The 19724-nt window shown below is 42.8% G+C and overlaps 1 protein-coding gene across 6 annotated transcripts in view; it reads right to left on the reverse strand.

Annotated features, from left to right (window-relative positions):
• Positions 1–679: 679 nt before the first annotated feature.
• LOC135505824 (neurexin-3b-like) overlaps positions 680–19724 on the reverse strand; it is a 450362-nt gene continuing 431317 nt past the window's right edge. For 3 of the 6 annotated variants that reach the window (XM_064924997.1, XM_064924996.1, XM_064924995.1), the window contains 3 exons: positions 15305–15386; positions 10401–10419; positions 680–2852 (listed from right to left, as the gene is read on the reverse strand). In XM_064924997.1, coding sequence (XP_064781069.1) covers positions 2558–2852; positions 10401–10419; positions 15305–15386 — 396 coding nt within the window. In that variant the 3' untranslated portion in view covers positions 680–2557. Of the gene's footprint in view, positions 3559–10400; positions 10420–15304; positions 15387–19724 lie in introns of all 6 variants that reach the window. The other 3 variants (XM_064924993.1, XM_064924998.1, XM_064924994.1) reach the window with 2 other exon arrangements.

Consider the following 19724-nt stretch of genomic DNA (forward strand, 5'->3'; position numbering starts at 1 on the left):
TCAGGTCTGTTGTGCTTTTTCTCGCATAAAAGGTTGGATGGAAACCTTGTTTGTAAAAAAGAATTAGAGAGGAATATCTGGTCATGTTAAAAGATTACTTGAAGATGAATCTAAAAATGTACTATTGCGTTCAGGACTTTTAATTATGGCTGTGACGAAACCAGTATGGCAATCATTTTCCCATGATAACATAAGCAGGCCAAACTCTTTGGTCCTCAAAAAACCTGCTGTATATAAAATATGATGTGTTCTAGATTAGAAAATAAATAAATGTGACTCTGGATGACAACATAATGATGTTTGTTTCCAACATTAGGGCTGTTTTCCTAAAGAAGTTCAATCCGCTTTGTGTTTTGTATCCTTGCCACGATACTAACGAGTACCCCGATACTGGTATCGCCCCTGCCCTACTTTTAATAGAAAAAAATGATTTATCCATGTTGGAATAAGATGATTTAGGTAATGGACACAGGTTGAGAAAACAAATCCTGTCTCTGTGCTCTGTTATAGATGAATGTACTTCTAAAAGCTTGTAAACCCTCTCCATGTCAACCATTTTTATTTCTCTTTCTCTTTCTCATTCTTTTCCCCTTCCATTCATGCCTATACTCTTTTTTAAATTATATATTCACACTCACACCACAGGACAGACAGCTAACCATCATCTACCATTGAAAACTTGGGGAAGAACATTTTATTGCTGGGATTTATTAATGGGTTGAAAAGCAGCAATAACAACACAAAATCCAAATGAATGTGCACAACGACTTGAGATTTGCTTAGAATGCGAACTGAACAGGACACAATCAAATATATTAAGTAATAAATAAATACAAAAAAAAAAATGTGCTGCCAGCCCAAACTGTCATAAAAATGATAGGAATTGAAATGAAAACTGCACAATAAGAAACATAAATATAAAAGAACAGCAACAACCGAAAGGAAGAAACATAGACATCACAGTAAAAACAACATAATCCTGTATATTAATAAGGTGCCAGTACTGGGTCTCAAAACTCCACCAGATTCGTTCTTTATTATTATGTTTCTCTTCACTGTTTTTATGTAAAAAAAATAATTAAAAAACAAATCAGCAATCAACATAATCCAAAATCAGGAGGCCCTAGTACAATATCGATTGACTTCTCCCATTGGTCAAATATTCATGCGTTTTTAGAAACATCATCCAAAAATACTAGATTTTCTAACTTATCAACATTTTCCTCCTCTCCTTACAAACAAAATGCAAGTACAGCATCACTTTCTCCAGTCTTTCTCCAATGATCACTTTCTCAACATCAAAAAAAGGTTAGATTTTTTGTCATGTATTGTAGTACACCGAGAAAATAAATCAGCTCAAATGATCTGTCTGTACAATACAAAAAAAAATCAAATGTTATGTACAATATTGACCTGCAAAGGACGACGGCTATGATGCAATAACATATGTAAACATATTTGTCGTTTTGACACAGTTGACTGTGACAACAGAAAAAAATGCTAAACTTTTTCACATTGGTTAAGTCTTCGTTAGCCACATTGTTTTCAATATTGTACCAAAAATCTCTCCGACGTCACGACGTTGAATAAACCTCCACACACTGAGAAATGGGACAAACAGAACGTAACAAATAACTGAATCAGTGTTCTATGGAAAACAAAATAAATTGAAAGAAAAATGCTATCTGGGATCTAATGTTCTGTGAAGTATATTATAAAATAAACATAGCATTTTGCCTGCTGCATCCACTCTAGTATGGTTGAATACCCTCTTGATTGTGGATGTCATGCATACTGTCGATTTCAAATCCTTATTTGAGACTGGTGGGGGAAAAAAGGTTTAAAAAATATTGAGATACATTACTGCACTACCATTCATTATTAAGCATTGACTGGTCAGCCCTGACAATGTCTCTCATCCCTCAAAAAACATAGGGTGGAAAAAATACACATTAGCCACCAGACACATACCTTCCCTCATATCAATGCTAGGCATAGAAATGGAAATGTTTTATGCTAATTATGTTTTGTCTTTCAAACTTTATCTTTAACTGACCATTCGTTCTTATCTTCAGGTCCCTCACACAGATGCCAGCACCACGTCACATACATCTCACATGCATGCTCAGAATGGCCGAAATAATGGTTTGTTTTGTTATTTTACAGGTTTACAATGGACAAGGTTGTTTACGCCAAGGATCACACATCTCTGACAGTCACTTGGGAGGGATAGCGAAGTAACAGTGAAGTATCTTACACTGCCAAACCTCTGGCAACGACTCCGGACAGAGCTCCGTCATCTCGTCACAACAAGGTCTCTTATAGTAGTGTCCCTATCAGCCTGTTTCTCTGTATGCTTACCATAGTGTGCTTTTAGGTCACAGTACATTTGAAAATGTTTAAACTTGGACTCATTCACTTTGAGTTCTCATGAGCAGATTTTGTTTTCCTTTTTGAATTACAGCTCCCAATATGGTACTGTCAAGCGTTTATTCCTATTTTCTCCAAACAGTTTTTTTATATTTTTTTGTTTGCAGTCGGGAATGGTTGATTTTTTCTATACATAGTATTCCTTGTCCTTGTCTTTCGGTCTCTTGCTGCTGGCTCCCTTGGCACCACTGCCCCCGCTGGGCGTTTTATCTTTCACCACGGCGCCGTTGGTCTGTGCCGAGTTGCTGATGTAATTCCGTGTCTCGTCTACCTGGTAGGAGCCTTCGTCTCTGTTCCTGTACTTGTACATGGCGTAGAGGAGGATGAGGATGCAGAGTGCCGCGGCCGAGACGATGCCCACCACCATGCCTGTTGTGCTGCTGGATTCTCGTATCACCTCCGAGGCCCCAGGGGGTACCCGCCTTACGACGGGTACGGTGGGTAACGTGGCAGGCACCGTGCGTAGCATGGGTGAGGTGATGAGAGGCCCGCGGGGCTTGGTGCCGTCCAGGTCGAAGGACGTGGTCGGCAGAGGCAGCAGGACAATGTCTGGCTGTAGGGGTTTGATCACCTCGCGGTTGTCCATTTTCCCGGCGGGCAGTTTGGGCGGCGTGCCGTCCGAGGGGAGGGATGCCTCCGCTACAGTGCCCCCGAGGTTGGGTAGAGGCGGGGTGGGTGTAGTCCTACCCGCCTCTGAGGCTTTGCTAGGCCTCAAGTCCTTGGCCTCCCACTTGGGCGCGAGAGCTTTGTAGCCACCTTCATAGGCCGACGTGGTCAAGATCTTATCTGTTACCAGGGAGAAGGTGGTGTAAAAATCTTCATCGTCAGTGGGGGGCAGGCTAGAGTCGAAAGCTTCACCAGAGCCAAACCCCGATATCACCATTGCATCATCATCATCATCATCATCACCACCACCACCATCAAGACCATCATCACAATCATCGCTGCCTCGGTCCGACAAGCAAGGTACCCCCGCCTCAGTGGCCATGGGCAGGGACTCTTTGGTGGCCTCGATAATGGTGAGGACGGGGCGGAGGGTTGGGGGGAGGGGGATGAAAGGAGAATGGGTGGAGACAGGAGGGATGTCTATGGGATCCTCTACAAGTACGGGGATGACTAACTCCCCTCCTGCAAACAGACACAGAAAAGAGACACGTTAGAGGACATGCATGACGTTCTGAATGCAGACAATAGCTAATCAATCAGACACCGGAAAGTAATTGCAACAAACATAAAAAGCAAAGCGTAACAAAAAAACAAACAAAAGGAAATCATGTCAACGTTAAAGAAAAATAATAAAGAACAGAAAATACTATACCAGTGCAAATTCAATGAAACCAGAACCAACCAACCAAACAAGACCATAAACTGAAAAGAAACAATAGCCATAAAAATGTATACATTGCATCAAAAGGCTGCAAGGGATGTGCAAGGGTGAGCCAAAATATCAAACATACTTTTTACCACACCTAAAACTCCTACACTTCAAGTTCAATAACAAGTGTACTCTTTTTGTGGACAGAGATATCATTATCGTTGCTGGCTTTGTAGCTCTGGAACCTACACACCAGGGTGTAACTGTATTGATTCTGTCTGGTCTAGCGTTGCCAGTGTCTGGCTGTCTGGATACAATATAAGCTTGAGAAATACACTGACTGTACAAAATGTTCTTTCCATGACATAGACTGACCAGGTGAATCCAGGTGAAAGCTATGCTCCCTTATTGATGTCACTTAAATCCACTTCAATCAGTGTAGATGAAGGGGAGGAAACAGTTTAAAGAAGGATTTTTAATCCTTGAGACAATGGAGACATGGATTGTGTATGTGTGCCATTAAGAGGCTTCTAAACAGCTTCTACCCCCAAGCTATAAGAATCCTGAACACCTAATCAAATGGCCACCCAGACTATTTGCATTTCCCCCCCTTTATACTGCTGCTACTCTCTGTCGTTATCATCTATGCATAGTCACTTTAATAACTCTACCTACATGTACATATTACCTCAACTAACCAGTGCCCCCGCACATTGACTCTGTACTGGTATCCCCTGTATATAGTCTCCACATTGACTCTGTACTGATATCCCCTGTATATAGTGTCCACATGGACTCTGTACTGGTATCCCCTGTATATAGTCTCCACATGGACTCTGTACGGGTACCCCCTGTATATAGTCTCCACATTGACTCTGTACTGGTATCCCCTGTATATAGTCTCCACATGGACTCTGTACTGGTATCCCCTGTATATAGTCTCCACATTGACTCTGTACTGGTATCCCCTGTATATAGTCTCCACATTGACTCTGTACTGATATCCCCTGTATATAGTCTCCACATTGACTCGGTACTGGTATATCCTGTATATAGTCTCGCTATTGTTATTTTACTGCTGCTCTTTAACTTGTTACTTTTATTTATTTTTCATGTTTTTTTAAACTGCATTGTTGGTTAGGGGCTCATAAGTAAGCATTTCACTGTAAGGTCTACGCCTGTTGTATTCGGCAAATGTAACTAATACAATTTGATTTGATTTTACATGAAGAGGGTGAATGGGCAAGACTAAAGATTTAAGTGCCTTTGAATGGGGTATCGTAGTAGGTCCCAGGCGCACCGGGTGGAGTGTGTCAAGAACAGCAACGCTGCTGGGTTTTTCACGCTCAACAGTTTCCTGTGTGTATCAAGAATGGTCCACCACCTAAAGGGCATCCAGCCAACTTGACACAACTGTCAGAAGCATTGGAGTCAACATGGGCCAGCATCACTGTGGAATGCCTTCGACACCTTGTACAGTCCATGCCCCGACGAATTGAGACTGTTCTGAGGGCATAAGGGGGTGCAACTCAATTTTAGGATGGAGTTCCTAATGTTTTGTACACTCAGTGTATGTTCTAACTCAGGGGTGAGGAACTCTAGTCCTCGATGGCCTGATTGGTGTCACGCTTTTTCTCCATCCCTAGAACACAGCTGGTTAATCAAATAGGGCATCAGCATGAAGTGAGAAATTGATATCCCACGTGGGTTTGGATTATTGGCCAATGTAAATAATGATGGAGATAGTGGTTAACCTTGTCGGGTTCCTCTAGGGTGCAGAGACCAGGCTAAACTTTCTGTAGCTATTGTTAGGGTCTAATTCAATGAAACTGAGCAAAATATATCTCTATGGTGACTTCAGTAGGCTTCCACCACTAGCCCCTTGCCTTTTGACTTATCTTATACAGTTACCACAATGGCACAAAGTCACCTGACAGTTCAACAACAACAACTGAATGTTCTGCTTTTATTTATTGTCAAGTGTATTATCTCAGTATCAGTTACTGTATGTGTGTTCTTGGCTAGTCTTGGAACATGGCAGTTTGCTATGTATCTATCATTTCTATCATTTCCTTCTCTTGTCCTTTATTATATTATTTTACTATTAGGTTTGTTTCTAAAAACATTCAAAAGTAACATTCAGATGTCGGTTGAATCTGCATAAACCTCTTGCCAAGGTGGCTAGCTTATACACTGCAAAGGCTCGTCACAAACAGGGCACTAAAAGAAGATGCAAATCTCTAATAACAATAAAAAATGATACAAAAGAAAACAAAGGGGAAAAAAATACATAAAGCAAAGCAAACACAGTTCAGACTGTCAAACAGAGTTAGAGCAAACTTCTTCAACATTCACAAACTAAAGGCACAGATAGATTTATCCAGAAGATGGATTAGTACGTAGAAAGAGGTGAAATAAAGTCAGCTTGAAAAATCATAATATAGCCTACAAAAAAAATAGTTTTCAAAAGGAAGAAAGCATACCATCAATTTTGTGCACTTACATCAACAAATTGCCCGCATGATTTTGGCAGGAAGAAAACAATTTACAAAAGAAAGTTGTGTGAGAATGCTTTTTGGACAAGTTAGGTTAGTTTCTTTTGAACAATTTTGATTAATTGAGTAAGTTATTTCTCTTTTAGACAGGATGGTACAGGGAGGAAACAACACATACATCCACACATCATGACATGAAAAATAATCTTCACCATTCTGTTCAGGATTTTATTTTATTTTTTAAACTTTTGATATATTCGTTTTTGTTTTTATAAAAAGAAAACTGTACATCTATAGATAAGTCTTGGCTTTGTGAGAGATAAGCTGCTTTTAAGTAGCTTCTCCATAAATATCTACAGTCTGATTATTGAGCGTTTTTTCTCCTTTAACTTGAACTTCGTTGTTCATTAGTTTTGAACGAATGGATGACTGTATCTTTACTTCTCTATGGAAAGGGGGTTTGAGGGGGTGGGAGGGGGGAGGGAGACCTATGAACAGACTAGGTAAAAAATGACATAGATGGGGGTGAATGTGTACGTCAGTTGCCATGTCCATGTAAAGGTGGCACGAAGCGGCCGGGCGGCATTAGAGCTTTTGGCTGTAAGGAAGGGATGGGGACATACAAACCATGAGCATGTACATGCCCATCTACAGAAGAGAACAGCACTTTCAACACAGTTTTTTTACAAACCCTAAGCTGCAACTTCTTTCTTTGCCATGCACAAATTAATAATCAATGAATTCATTCTAATCCAAATGTAATCAAAATTGCTAATTTAAATAACAGGAAAGAATATATCAGTGTAAGAACAGCTTTGAAACAATTTGAAACAGATAGTGGTGAGGATACTTGCATTTGAGTTTTCTTCTATTTTTTCTTAATAAAATGATTTCGGAATCTGTTATTGTACAATGGGTCAGGTGTTTTGGGGAACCAATCAGAGCTGTGGATTTCCAACCACAGTCGACCAATCAAAATCATCAGAAAAAATGAAGAAATGTACTCATTAAGAATTAATGTCTTCATAACATTATCAATAGCACTTCTAAGCTAATTATCAGATTGTAAAAGAGGTAATTTGGAGCAATTTCAGTAATTAACATAGATATCCACATATATGTATATTTACATATATGTACAAACAGACAAATCAAAAAAACAATTGGCAAGCAAGAAATTCAAAGCATAAGAAATTCTCACACACTATCAAAGATGAACAACCAGAAAGCACACACTGAGGCAGACGTAGAGAGGAGGGACAGTTTGTAGGGGAAATTGTCACCACCTTCATATAGTAACTAATAATAATAACATTATTATTAGTTATTTCTTTATGAAATACATATCTGTTGTTAGTATTTTTAAAACACAAAACAGGCGTGCAATCTGGGTGTACGTCAGAGAGAGGTTAGGTAATATTGGACATTTTTATATTTTTGTTGTTTTTACCATTAGGTTCATGGTTAGTGCATGCTTTAAGTAAGTTGCATTTAGGGAGAGTAATATACAGTAACAGTACAGCAAGCTGGGGGTCATGGTGTCAGGAGGGGGTTAAAGGTCACTAAAGGTCATTTACCAAAGGCTGTAGGGTATATTGTTTCAGGCAAAAAACCATTTACTATTACTTACATTAACCATCTGGTAGGAAGAAGCAAAACCATTTGTCATAGTCTTTACCTAATTAATCAACTTGGAAGTTAATTAATTAACGTCGGCTTTTATTACATTTAGTTTCGTTCAGTTTTATGCTAATGCATATCCAACAGCCTTTGCTTGACAGATAAACAATGTTCCGACGAAGTTCCACAAGAGGGCACAAGGAGATGAGGCTATCCAGATCCCATGGGGACAAGAACATTTCTTTTTAGATCTATAGTCCAGGTTCTTCTGCTTTTGGCTCTGGCACAGTTCTCTGAGAGATGTGAGCGGATGAAATGGTATATTTAGGTTTATCACTATGAAAGAGAGCTTTAATATCTTTAGTGTTATTGGTTGGTACTTGCCTTATGATGTCAATGTGCATGTCACGTTATTTAGCCAACAACATACAGGGTCCGTGGATCACCGCCAAGCCCAGGTGTTTAGTCTAGAGACAATGTACCCTGCTCTGTACACCAATTCAGCGTTTCTGTTGCCAATGTGTGGCTATGGTAATGTTTTAATCAGGAATCGGCTACCTGCCTTGTTGGATAAACAGTAGCATCGCTCACTAAGTGATTTCAGAGTCTGTTTATCTCCATCTACCCTGTATCGTCTTGGTCTTGTCTGCATCCGTTCGCTCACTGCTTCATTCCTGAACATCTAAAAGCTTTTGGCAATTGTTAGCTTTCCTGCTAGATCAACAAAACCTTTGCATCCCATCCGAAGGGAGCTGCCTGGGTGTGAGAGAGAGTGTGTGTGTGTGTGTTTGTGTTTCTTAGAGGTGTGTGTGGCTCTGGGAAGCAAAAGCCTGCCAGAGGACCTTGACGTTTTAGTAAACACTTTAATCCTCTGCGTTAGCTCTCTTACTAGCGCTGCACATTTCACAGTGTTTTACCTCAGCGCAAACACTGCACGTTCTAATGAGTTTGCTTAACGAGACGCCGTTCGTATTCGTTTTCTCAGCTAATGTCAAGACGGAGGGGCTTTGTGATAAGCCTACAGTGTACACTTCAGCAGACCTGGAGGTACACTAGTTAGTGTTTCCTTTCTCTTTTTCTCGCTCTCTTTCTTTCTCCCATGGTGATGAAGTCTCGAAAGAAAGCCTCGAGACTAAATGGGGAAGCAGTGCGATGCACTAACATTCTGACGCCATCCTTTAAAAACAAAGTGTTCCTTCAGACAGACGAACGCTGATGTCGGAGGAGTCAGACCAGACAGGACAAAAGCAGATTGAACAAAACCGTCCTCGACCTCACTAAATCAACTCAAATGTTATTGGTCACCTACACATACAGTACATCCACCCCGATCATCCTTAGGGAACCAGGATGTTGGTCAAGATCTGCAGAGAGCTGCAGTAACTCTCCTCCCCAAGTTTCAGGTTTTATTAGCCGGATGTCCAGGATACACGCGGTAGTTGGAGTTGTCAAACCGGTGAGCAGCTGCCCTTGCAACCCTTCTCACAAAGCCACACCCATCCCACTCACGTGACAAGGTTCAGAGCAAGAAAGTGTAGGCTGTACAGAAATAATGACACTGAAATAGAAACATCACAAACAAAATAGGGCGGATTTCCAATCAGCCTAATCAAGGTGTAGATTACATCTTACATACCAGTGTTCAAACTTGTAAACAAGGCGGCATGGGATTTCTGTTCATGTGGCAATGTCGGCTTTCGGTATAATGCCAGGAGCCACTTCTTGATTTGACAGCTCTAATGCAGTTCCACCTCCGACACCGCCAAAACAACTGCTATGCGGATGTCGGCTAAAGCGGATCTGATTGAATCCAGCCCTTACTGTCAGAGCATTAAAAGGGATATACAGCACCTGGGCTTATTATAACATACAGGTACATCGTGGGAAGTCTGAGCTTTCTACCAAGCATTAACTTAAAAGTTCATCTTTTCCGCTTGAGGTAAATCTCAGCAGCATACATTTAGGAGAAGATTGACAGCTTGTCAGAATACAGACAGCAAGAAGACTTCACCAGTTTGTGAGGAAGCACCAATGTCCTACTCTACAGGGGTGTCCCTTATCCGGGCGTGTGGGTGGGACATGGCAGATAACCCAGGGGAGAGATTTTACTTTCAGAGGGGTGTCCTCCTGCCCTATCCCTTAACGGCAGATAGCTAGGATGGTTTTTTTGTCAGATTGTGCTGTCCTTTGTAGGACAGTGTGGCAGGCTGGCTGGGTGCACTCCGACCTATTAAATTGGCATCCTCCAGCCAGCCACCGCGGTGTAAAGCAGCAAAGCAAGTCCCCTGTCGGCCGGTCGATTTGTCGAAGGGCCATTAAGCTCACCTCACCGCTCCGATGACATGTCAGCTGAATAACCTTTAAACTGATCTGGGGCCTGTGTCAAAGTGACAGTCAGCCCGACGGGGCCTGACGACGGCAGCTCCAGCCAGCCAAGGTCCACCCTAATGCCACTAGGCGGGAGAGAGGGAGAGAGAGTCACTGATCCATCCCGCTCACAGTTCACTCCCTCCTCATCGCGCCCGTCGCCCGCCTGACGCCCCCTGCTTCGTCCTGGTCCTTCATATCATCAGCACTACGATAAAGAAATCATGGGCTACATCGCTCCCGATCTAACACAGCCTCCTCAATGGCTTTTCTTTCCCGGTTTCCCTGCCGCCTCATGTGTTAAAGAGACATGCAGAATTAGGTTAGTCCTCCATTAGATCGCTGGGCCTATTCATCGTCGTTGATACTCTAATCTAATGGCTCACGCGGTTACATTTCATAAGATTTTATTACATGTCGTTTCTCCTTCTGCTGGATGGCTGTCCTGTGTCCTGGTTTTATGCAGGCACCGTGAGACTGAAAGTGGCGCTGTGAAATTAACTCTCTACTGTACCTGTCGACCTGCCACTCTGCTCTTTGGGTTATTTGAAAAAGAATGTACAATGTCGCCGAATGTTGTACTGGATAAGAACGTCAGCTAAGTGACTAAAATGTAAATGTGCAATGTAATGATTGGCCGAATTGGTTAGGGTAACCAAAGTGATTGATCATCAGCGGCATCTTTTGTAACGATGACCCCTCACAAGAGACTTGAAGAGCATGGCGATTTCCTGGTTGATCAGTCACTTTGTCAACTACTGAAGGGGCTAACATCTATCGTAGATTTAGCTGTCTAAACGAGGGTTGATAAGAAAGTAAGTCAGGGGAAGTGTCCTAAATTGTGTTGTCATCTACTTATCGGACGGTACAGTGCACAACTGTAGTTCTTGAAATGGAGTCAGCCCCAGGTGTAGAATATTCTGTTCCTGCACTGTTCCTGTCACCTTCTTGTGGAACTCTCTCAGGACCAGAGGGTAGTTTCAGGTTGACAGTTTTAAAACATAGACAAAACAATCACAGACAAACAGTAAGGACAGACACAACAGGTTGGCAGACATGCACAGACAAACAAAGACACAGAAACAAGACCAGAAGAAGGAGGGGCGACAGTGGCTGGGTTTTAAACCACCACTGTTGCCCCTAAACACATAACAACAGTGGGCAGGGCGGGGCAGGGTTAGCCTGAGAGCAAAGTTATGGGTGGAATTAGAAGCATAGAAAATGGCTGCCAATCAAATTCACATGCATTAGCAAGAAGGAGGAGGAGTCACCGAGGAAGTTACAGGAAGTTGGTCTTCTAGTCTACTGTACAGTCACGTACGTATATGCATGCCACAAATGCCTTCTACTAGGAGCAACAGATATAGAATAGAAAAACAGATATACTTTGTGGCAATAAAATTATTTTTATGCCATCTGCATTCAAAACAGACATGTATATGCAGAAAGGCTGAGAGAAAGAAGGCGGGGTTGGATGGGGTTGGGTTGGGGTCGGGGTAGGATGTTGTGGGGGCGGGAGTCATTCTTTCACACACAACTTTCTTGAGACAGAATGGGGTTGCCTGCACAAGGCCCAAAAAAGGATGATGGCAAGAAAAGATTTTGTTGCCTTTCATTTCCTGTTGTAAATCGAAAATGGGGGATGTTTCAGAATCAGTCTTTAATGGCGCAAAAAAACATAAACAAGAAGATGAGTAGAGGAGAACTGTTGTTTTTTTTTTCAACCACCAAAATATCATGCGGCACAAGATGAGGCAAAACGGAGGGAGCAGCTCTATCCTGGTAGATGGGCGGATGAGGGCACCAAGATAAACAAATAAATGAGTCTGGATAACTCAAATCATAACAAATGACACAGTAAGTCAGAAAAGGGTACAACGGAGGAGAGATGTCCAGAATGCGCTTCACCATGGAAAATTAAAAGATTCAAATGAAAAAGAAACAAAACAAATTTAAAAAAAACAATGTCATGCAACTGTTAACAAAACCGGAAGCAGGGGATCAGAATGAGGATATGAATTTCTGTGTCAACATGGTGAGAGGTATGTATGTATGACTGTGTACGACTAAATGTAGTTCACTATTATCATCACTATATGAAGGGGTGGGGGGGGGTACCATGCTGTTGGTACCAAGTTGACTCAACTCTGACTAACAAGTTCATAGTATACTGTAGTTACTGACTTACTAACATTTTTGCTTTTGAGAAAAGTTGGGTTTTAAGTTTGAACGTTACACTTTTAAATTGTTCAAGCTGTCAGCCATGTCCATTTTATTTATTTTAAGGTAAATACAGATGTTGTAACTCCATGACACAAGATAACATAAAGTTATCGTATGTATGGCTTTGCAGAGGAAAGTACTTTCTCCCGACAATAGTCAAATCAAAAAGACTCGTACAGAATAGGATAACATTCCTGCTACAAAAACCTTATGCGCAATTTCCACGCGACGAATGTTACAAGAAAACTACAAGATGACAAAGCTCTAGAGATGATAAACTGTGGAATTACTTCCTTATCCCTGTGCACATATTCAGAAACCATATCTAAAACCTAAATATATAAATAAATAAGCAGAATCGTCGATCCATGATCTTCTACCAGGAATAACAGAATAGGTCGAACACAGCATTTCAATTGGTCTTAATGGAATCAGCTTCACATTGTGCTCCGTGAAAAGTGGACATATGTTTCGTAATTAGCCCGGGCATATTTAGGCAGATTAGTGGGGCATTAATTAGTGTTCTATGATGGCATTTTGAAGGACAGCCCAGTAATTAAAACGATTTTGCTCGCTAGTGAATGACTGCCACAGGGCTTCAGGGGAGGAGAGAGAGGGGGAAGAGGTCATTCACACCATAGATATACACTAACTGGCAAGTTTATCTAGTACAGGGTCAGAGCCCCCTTTGCCTCCAGAACAGCCTGAATTATCCAGGGGCATTCTACATGCTGTTAGTAACGTTCTACAGGGATGTTGGTCCATGCTGATGCGATGGTATTGCGTAGTTGCTGCAGATTCATGCTGCGAACGGCCCCTTCCATCTCATCCCAAAGATGCTCTATTTGGTTGAGGTCTGGGGACTGCGCTGGCCACTCAAGTACAATGAACTCACTGTCATGTTCCAGGCGATGTTTTTCCACTCCTCAGTTGCCCAGTGGTGGTGATCGCGTGCCGACTGGAGCTGCTTCTTCTTGTTTTTAGCTGATAGGAATGGAACCCACTGCAATAGCATAGTGACAAGGATCGACGAGTCGTGCGTTCCCAGAGATGCGTTTCCGAGATGTACTGAGACATTATTTGTGTGATTGTGGCACATCTGTTAGCTTGCACGATTCTTGCCATTCTCCTTCGACCTCTCTCATCACCGAGCTGTTTTCGCCCACAGGATTGCCGCTGACTGGATGTTTTTTTGGTTTGTCGCACCATTCTCAGTAAACCCTAGTCATTTCTATTTCTGTGCTGGTTCACCCACTGAACCAGACAGTATTAGTTAGTACTTATTCATTCTCAGGAGCAATAGGAGTCCATCTGGGTTTATTATCAGGCGACACAACTAAGCTCTGTTGGGAACATGATTGACAGCTTGATATGAATATTAACATGCATAAAACCCTAAACCCAAGTCGTCTCAAAACAAGTGACATGTTTCCATTTAAAACACACTTAATTATCACCTCTGGTGTATTGTGTTATGATTATTTCACACTACTGTAGAGGGAAGTGAGAGCTACAGGGCCTTCAGAAAGTATTCATACCCCTTGACTCGTTCCACATTTGGTCGTGTTACAGCTTGAATTCACAATTGATCCAGAAATAAATAAATGGACAAATTGAAAGCATTTTTTTTTAGACATTTTTGCAAATGTATTGAAAATAAATATCTCATTTGCATAAGTATTCACACCCCTGTGCCATGACACTCCAAATTCAGTTGGTTGTCCGACCAAACCCGAGCAACCGGTATTGTGAATACTTAGTTAAATGAGACATTTCTGTACTTCATTTTTTAATACATCTGCAAAAATGTCTAAAAACATATTTTCACTTTGTCATTATGGGGTACTGTGTGAAGATTGATAGAAATGATAATATATACTTAATCAATTGAGAGTTCAGGCTGTGTAACACAACAAAATGTGGAATAAGTAAATTCACATTTTCTAAAGTCCCCGTACATCTCACTTTAACCTGGTGTCAAAACTATATGTGTTATTTTTGGAGGGGAGAGAGAAAAACGATGTGCACAGAAATTCGAGGATATCTGTTCTCTATTAGAATGTTTCAGGTAAGGCAAGCCTCCGACGTATAAGGAAACAAAGGTACAAACAGGAGAAAGAGAGAGGAGGAGGACTGGGTCCGTTGCAGTTAGTCTGCCACATATCACAGTATCTATGCTGAAAGCATTTTGTTCTTCGAAAAATAGATCTCAAAATGTATCCTTTGTGGAGAAGACGCACACACACGCACAGCAAGAAACATGTCAACCATATAAAACAGGACAGATACATTTTGAAGCATCAGTTTGGACAGGTGAACATGGAGCTTGATACTAATTTTGTACTTTTTGATTGAAAGTTTGCTCTCTTGAATGCTGAGAGAACAAAATTAGTATTAACAGTTTTTACCATGTTAACGACCAAAGGCCCCATAGCTAAGTGTAACTTCAATTAGAGACTATACTAAAACTATATCACTGACTATAGGCTATCACGCTATACTATATGTGGGTGTGTCTAGAACTATGTATATATGCAGTTACTTACAGATTGGAGCCTAAACATAACCTCAAACTTTTCTACAGAGGGCATGCTAAGGATATTATCTTACTTCCATCCAACTCCAAAGTGCTTAGAGCTCTTTCGACTTTCCATTTAGCTAAAACCGTAGACTCGTGCTACCGCGTCTCTCGGTGCTTTTAGGGAGTCTTTTACAGTTACACTTTAGGCTCCCGTGGGACATGATGCTTAGAGGAGAACGACCCTCTCTTTTTTGGTTTGGGTTGCAAATCAAAGTAAGAAAGAAAGAACGACTGGTAGCTCTGAGCAAGCACAACTCGACACACCCATCCCACCTGCGTGTCCGGAATCACACTCCTCCAGATCCTCGTCGTCGCTGGAACATTCCGCCGACGATACTATGTCATCTGTTGTCTGCTGGTGGAAGGGAGACACAGAGACGCACAGAGACAGACAGATGGAGAGAAGACGTCAAAAGAACATGGTGAGACCGAACAGCACATTGAGTCACGATCACACACTGGGAATCACCACAAGTTAAAGATATCTGTATGGAGGCTGTTTTGACTCAGCCGAGCGGAGAAAATCTTAACAAATTGGACAGTTCTGGATTTCCTTGTCCAAAAATCTTTTATTCCATCCATCCTCAACCCCAGGACGTGGGTGCTCACATTACACCATGATTCCCGAGTCGATCCCACCCTGCGTTTCTCGGTTGTCATAGGAAAAAAATGCTGACACACAACCGGCGAGCTGCTTTATTAGAGGGCACATTGTTATGTGGAGAAACATCCAGAATATGGACCCGCAAATGGTTGGACAGACTTGAACTTTTAGGGTAATGATATCAATTTTATAATAGAAAAACAGGTTGCTACAGGGGGTAGGCTATTTTATTCCAGCCTTTATGTTTTTGGTTTCTGTCATGGTAGGACGCAGAGGTAATATTGAAAAGGCTGCGTTCTCTCCACAGCTTCATCAATCTGTCTTCCGTTACCTCGGTCCACACGGTGTGTGTGGTTCTTGCTTTCTCTTCACCATGATTGGGCGAGTTTGTTGAGCATGGCCCGGTACCCCGGGTGGGTGGAGATTTCACTTAAAGACCAATAGAATGGTCTAAATTGTACAAACTCCGCCCACCCGGGGCACCGGTCCACGCAAAACGAACCCACACATGGTTTTGGTCTCATACGCTGAGTGCTTCTTGGCTATTGGCAGTAGTCCTTGCCCAATCTCGTCGTGGCCCTGCTCATACTACAATATGCTCGTTAAAAAATGACCGGGACATCCAGCAGGGGTCTGCAGAATGGAACAGCCATCGTCGGTGCGTCCTTGACCCGCTCAAACTACACGAGTTCCCACGTACTGATCCGAGCCCAAGTTCATAGGGTTTGACCCTGATCAGGAACATTTGTTGGGAACGGCAAAAAACGTGTCAGATTCATGGCAAAATGGTGTTGTGCCCGGAAACAATCCCCTACTACCATCCCACTCAAGGACATCTAGCAAGTTTATACTGTACGGTACGTTTTCAGAATATTCCAGCCCGGGCTGAGCGCCCTACAGTATATATCATCTCAAGACAAACATCTTTCATTGTGTTTATTATTCTTTACATAGTGTTCTCTCCTCCCTCTCTGCCTACAGATTGTTTTCCTTTTTAGCGTTCCTCTCCTTCCTGCTCAAGTTATTTACAGCCTGCTCCTCCTCTCCTCCTTCCTCTGCAATCAATGGCCTCTCATGAAACACCCAGAGCCACAGATCAGCCTTGTCCTACTGAAACGCTGTGATTTGTGCAGCAGAGAGGGGGAATGGTCGGGGGACGGTGAGTGGATCCCAAATGGCACCCTATTCCCTATTAGTGCACTACGTTTGACCAGGGCACATAGGGCTCTGGTCAAAATGAGTGCACTATATAGGGAATAGGGTGCCATTTGGGATACAGACGGATTTGAGGCGATTGCCGACCGGGTGGATTATCAGCCAACCTCCACTACCCCACAATTCAGATTTATCCCCTCGCCTCTTCTCTCGGGCCTCACCTGGGGAGGACAGAGAGGTCGTATTTCAGCATGGCGGGGAGCGGCGTTTATTAGAAGGGATCAGCAGGTAGATAAAATAAGAGGTGTCACAGAGCAGGGTTATGAAATCACAGTGCTGATTGAGTTTGCAGAGCTGGACCACCACGCTGCCTGCTAGGCTCTAAATATCATTGAGTTTGACAGACTAATGAAACGCGGCTGCTGCTGCCGGCACCTCCTCCGCCATCTCCATGATAGCTGTAGCCGCCCAGGAGAAGGCATGCAGGCAGTTAGGCTCACCACCATGGCCCTGATATGCCGGCGAATACACACACTCCACGGTTAGGGAGTCTATTTAATATAATATATTCAGAGAGAGAGAGGGAGAGAGAGAGAGAGAGAGAGAGTGAGAGGGAGAGAAAGAGAGAGAGGGGGGGTGATGTGGTTATGTGTGTGTGTGTGTGTGTGTGTGTGTGTGTGTGTGTGTGTGTGTGTGTGTGTGTGTGTGTGTGTGTGTGTGTGTGTGTGTGTGTGTGTGTGTGTGTGTGTGTGTGTGTGTGTGCGTGCGTGCGTGCGTGCGTGCGTGCGTGCGTGCGTGTGTGTGTGTAGAGAGAGAGACTGAATTGCTGTAAAGCGTATAATATACAGTTCATTCGGAAAATATTCAGACCCCTTGCAAGTTATTCTGATAGTATATGTAGGAAAGGACACAGAGTGAAGAGAAGGAAACTAACTCAGTGTTTAAAACAAAGGCTGTTCCACCAATCTCAGTCTCTCCCTACACATCTCAGCTCACTATCCATCCAAATCGTACAGCTGCCCTGGATATATTGTTTCAGCTGTGAGCCCAACGCATTCTAGGTCTTTTGTTACTGAAAAACCTCAACTAGCCTGTACCCCCGCACACTGACTCGATACCGCTGCCCCCTATATATAGCCTCGTTATTGTTATTCTTATTGTGTTACTTTTTAGTATTACTTTCTATTTTAGCCTGCTTGGTAAATATTGTCTTCTTCTTGAACTGCACTGTTGGTTAAGGGCTTGTAAGTAAGCATTTCACGGTAGTCAACACTTGTTGTATTCGGCGCATGTGACAAATAAAATTTGATTTGATTTGATTTGTTTCCCCGCTTCAGTCCAAAACATCCTTATGCCTGTACCCATCTACTTGTATGTAACCCATGCTCGGCACACTGTGCACACTGAACATGTTTGAAGCCTGTGTGCCTGAGGGGGTCTCTGCCCTGAGGCTCTCACCTGTTCTCCAATACGTCTCACAGCATAGAGATGTCGGATGTCGGAGTCTAGGAACAAATGTACCACATTCTCACAGCAGAGGGAACCCACGTCTGAGTTGGAAAACAAACCCCACAACAGGACAAGAGGAGATTGGCCACCGTGCGACAGGCAGTGGGGTGCTCTGTCAGGAAGTAGAGGGATGGAGAGGTGGTGGGTTGATGCTTTCTGTCTGAGTTTAGAGACAAACCCACAACAGGACAAGAGGAGATGTGACAGGCAGCAGGGTGCTCTGTCAGGAAGTAGAGGGATGGCGAGGTGGTGGGTTGACGCTTTCTGTCTGAGTTTAGAGACAAACCCACAACAAGACCACAAGAGATGTGACAGGCAGCAGGGTGTTGTGTCAGGCAGTAACAAAGCTATCATGGCTCTCAGCCTGGGAAATCCGTCTCTTACTGGGCTTTGTAATCTCTGTCCTCTCTCTCTGACCCAACCTCACACAGAGGCCAGAATACTAGCAGAACTGAAAAAGAAAAGACTTCAGGGGTTTGGGGTTCGACAAAATAAGGAAAATCTGTGTTGGTTCCTTCACTTTATACGGGGTTGATGAAAGTTCAATGTGGACCGGTTCTGAATCATCGCATATCCTCTATTTTTGGAACTTAACGCAGATCAGACTGCCTGAAATAGATTACATTCACAGTCAAATCCACAAGGATTTCAACTGAGATGTTTGAGATCGTCTCGGCTTCTGAAGATTTAATCCTCACCTTTGCGCCGATGCCAAACCAATGAACTGATGCCTGCATTATGAATCACACCACCTGTCTCCTAGACGGTCAGAAACATCAATCATTCCAATGCCTGTGCATTGAAGACAGCAATAGTGTTTCCTGCCTATGCATTATGCTATCGTGTAGAATAATGATGTGCACGGCCGGCAGGACTAGAGAAAGGGATTTCACAGCTGAAGGAATCTAATTCTCAGGCTAAATCTCCATAGCGTAGAGTGGGATATATTTTGGCAACAAAGTGATTTCTTTTTTACTGCAATTATTCTCAACAAACTGTCTCATCTTCATTTCTGGAAGCGAGTGTGAGTGTGTGTGGCGGATTGTGTGTGCGTGAGCCGAAGGGGATTACAGGGTGGCGGTGCAGTGTGTGCATGTGTGTGTGTGTGTGTACTGGTGTGTTTCAGTGTGTGTGCTTGTGTGTGTGTGTGTGTCTGCGCCTGTGTATATATGTGTGTGGCCATGCGGGTTTGCGTCATGTGAATGATTCCAGGCTAATGTACATCTGACATACACCATATAATGGGGTTACGTCATCCTTAAACAACAAAGGAATGAGACATAAATCGAGAGCGAGACGACAGAGCTCATTATAACAGCCGTTACCTTTGACGTGGGCATTCTACAAGGATCCCACTGAGATCAATACAGACAGCTTCCGACACACACACACACACACACACACACACACACACACACACACACA

The sequence above is a fragment of the Oncorhynchus masou genome, chromosome 19 (genome assembly GCF_036934945.1).
Source record: "Oncorhynchus masou masou isolate Uvic2021 chromosome 19, UVic_Omas_1.1, whole genome shotgun sequence".
Lineage (NCBI taxonomy): Eukaryota > Metazoa > Chordata > Actinopteri > Salmoniformes > Salmonidae > Oncorhynchus > Oncorhynchus masou.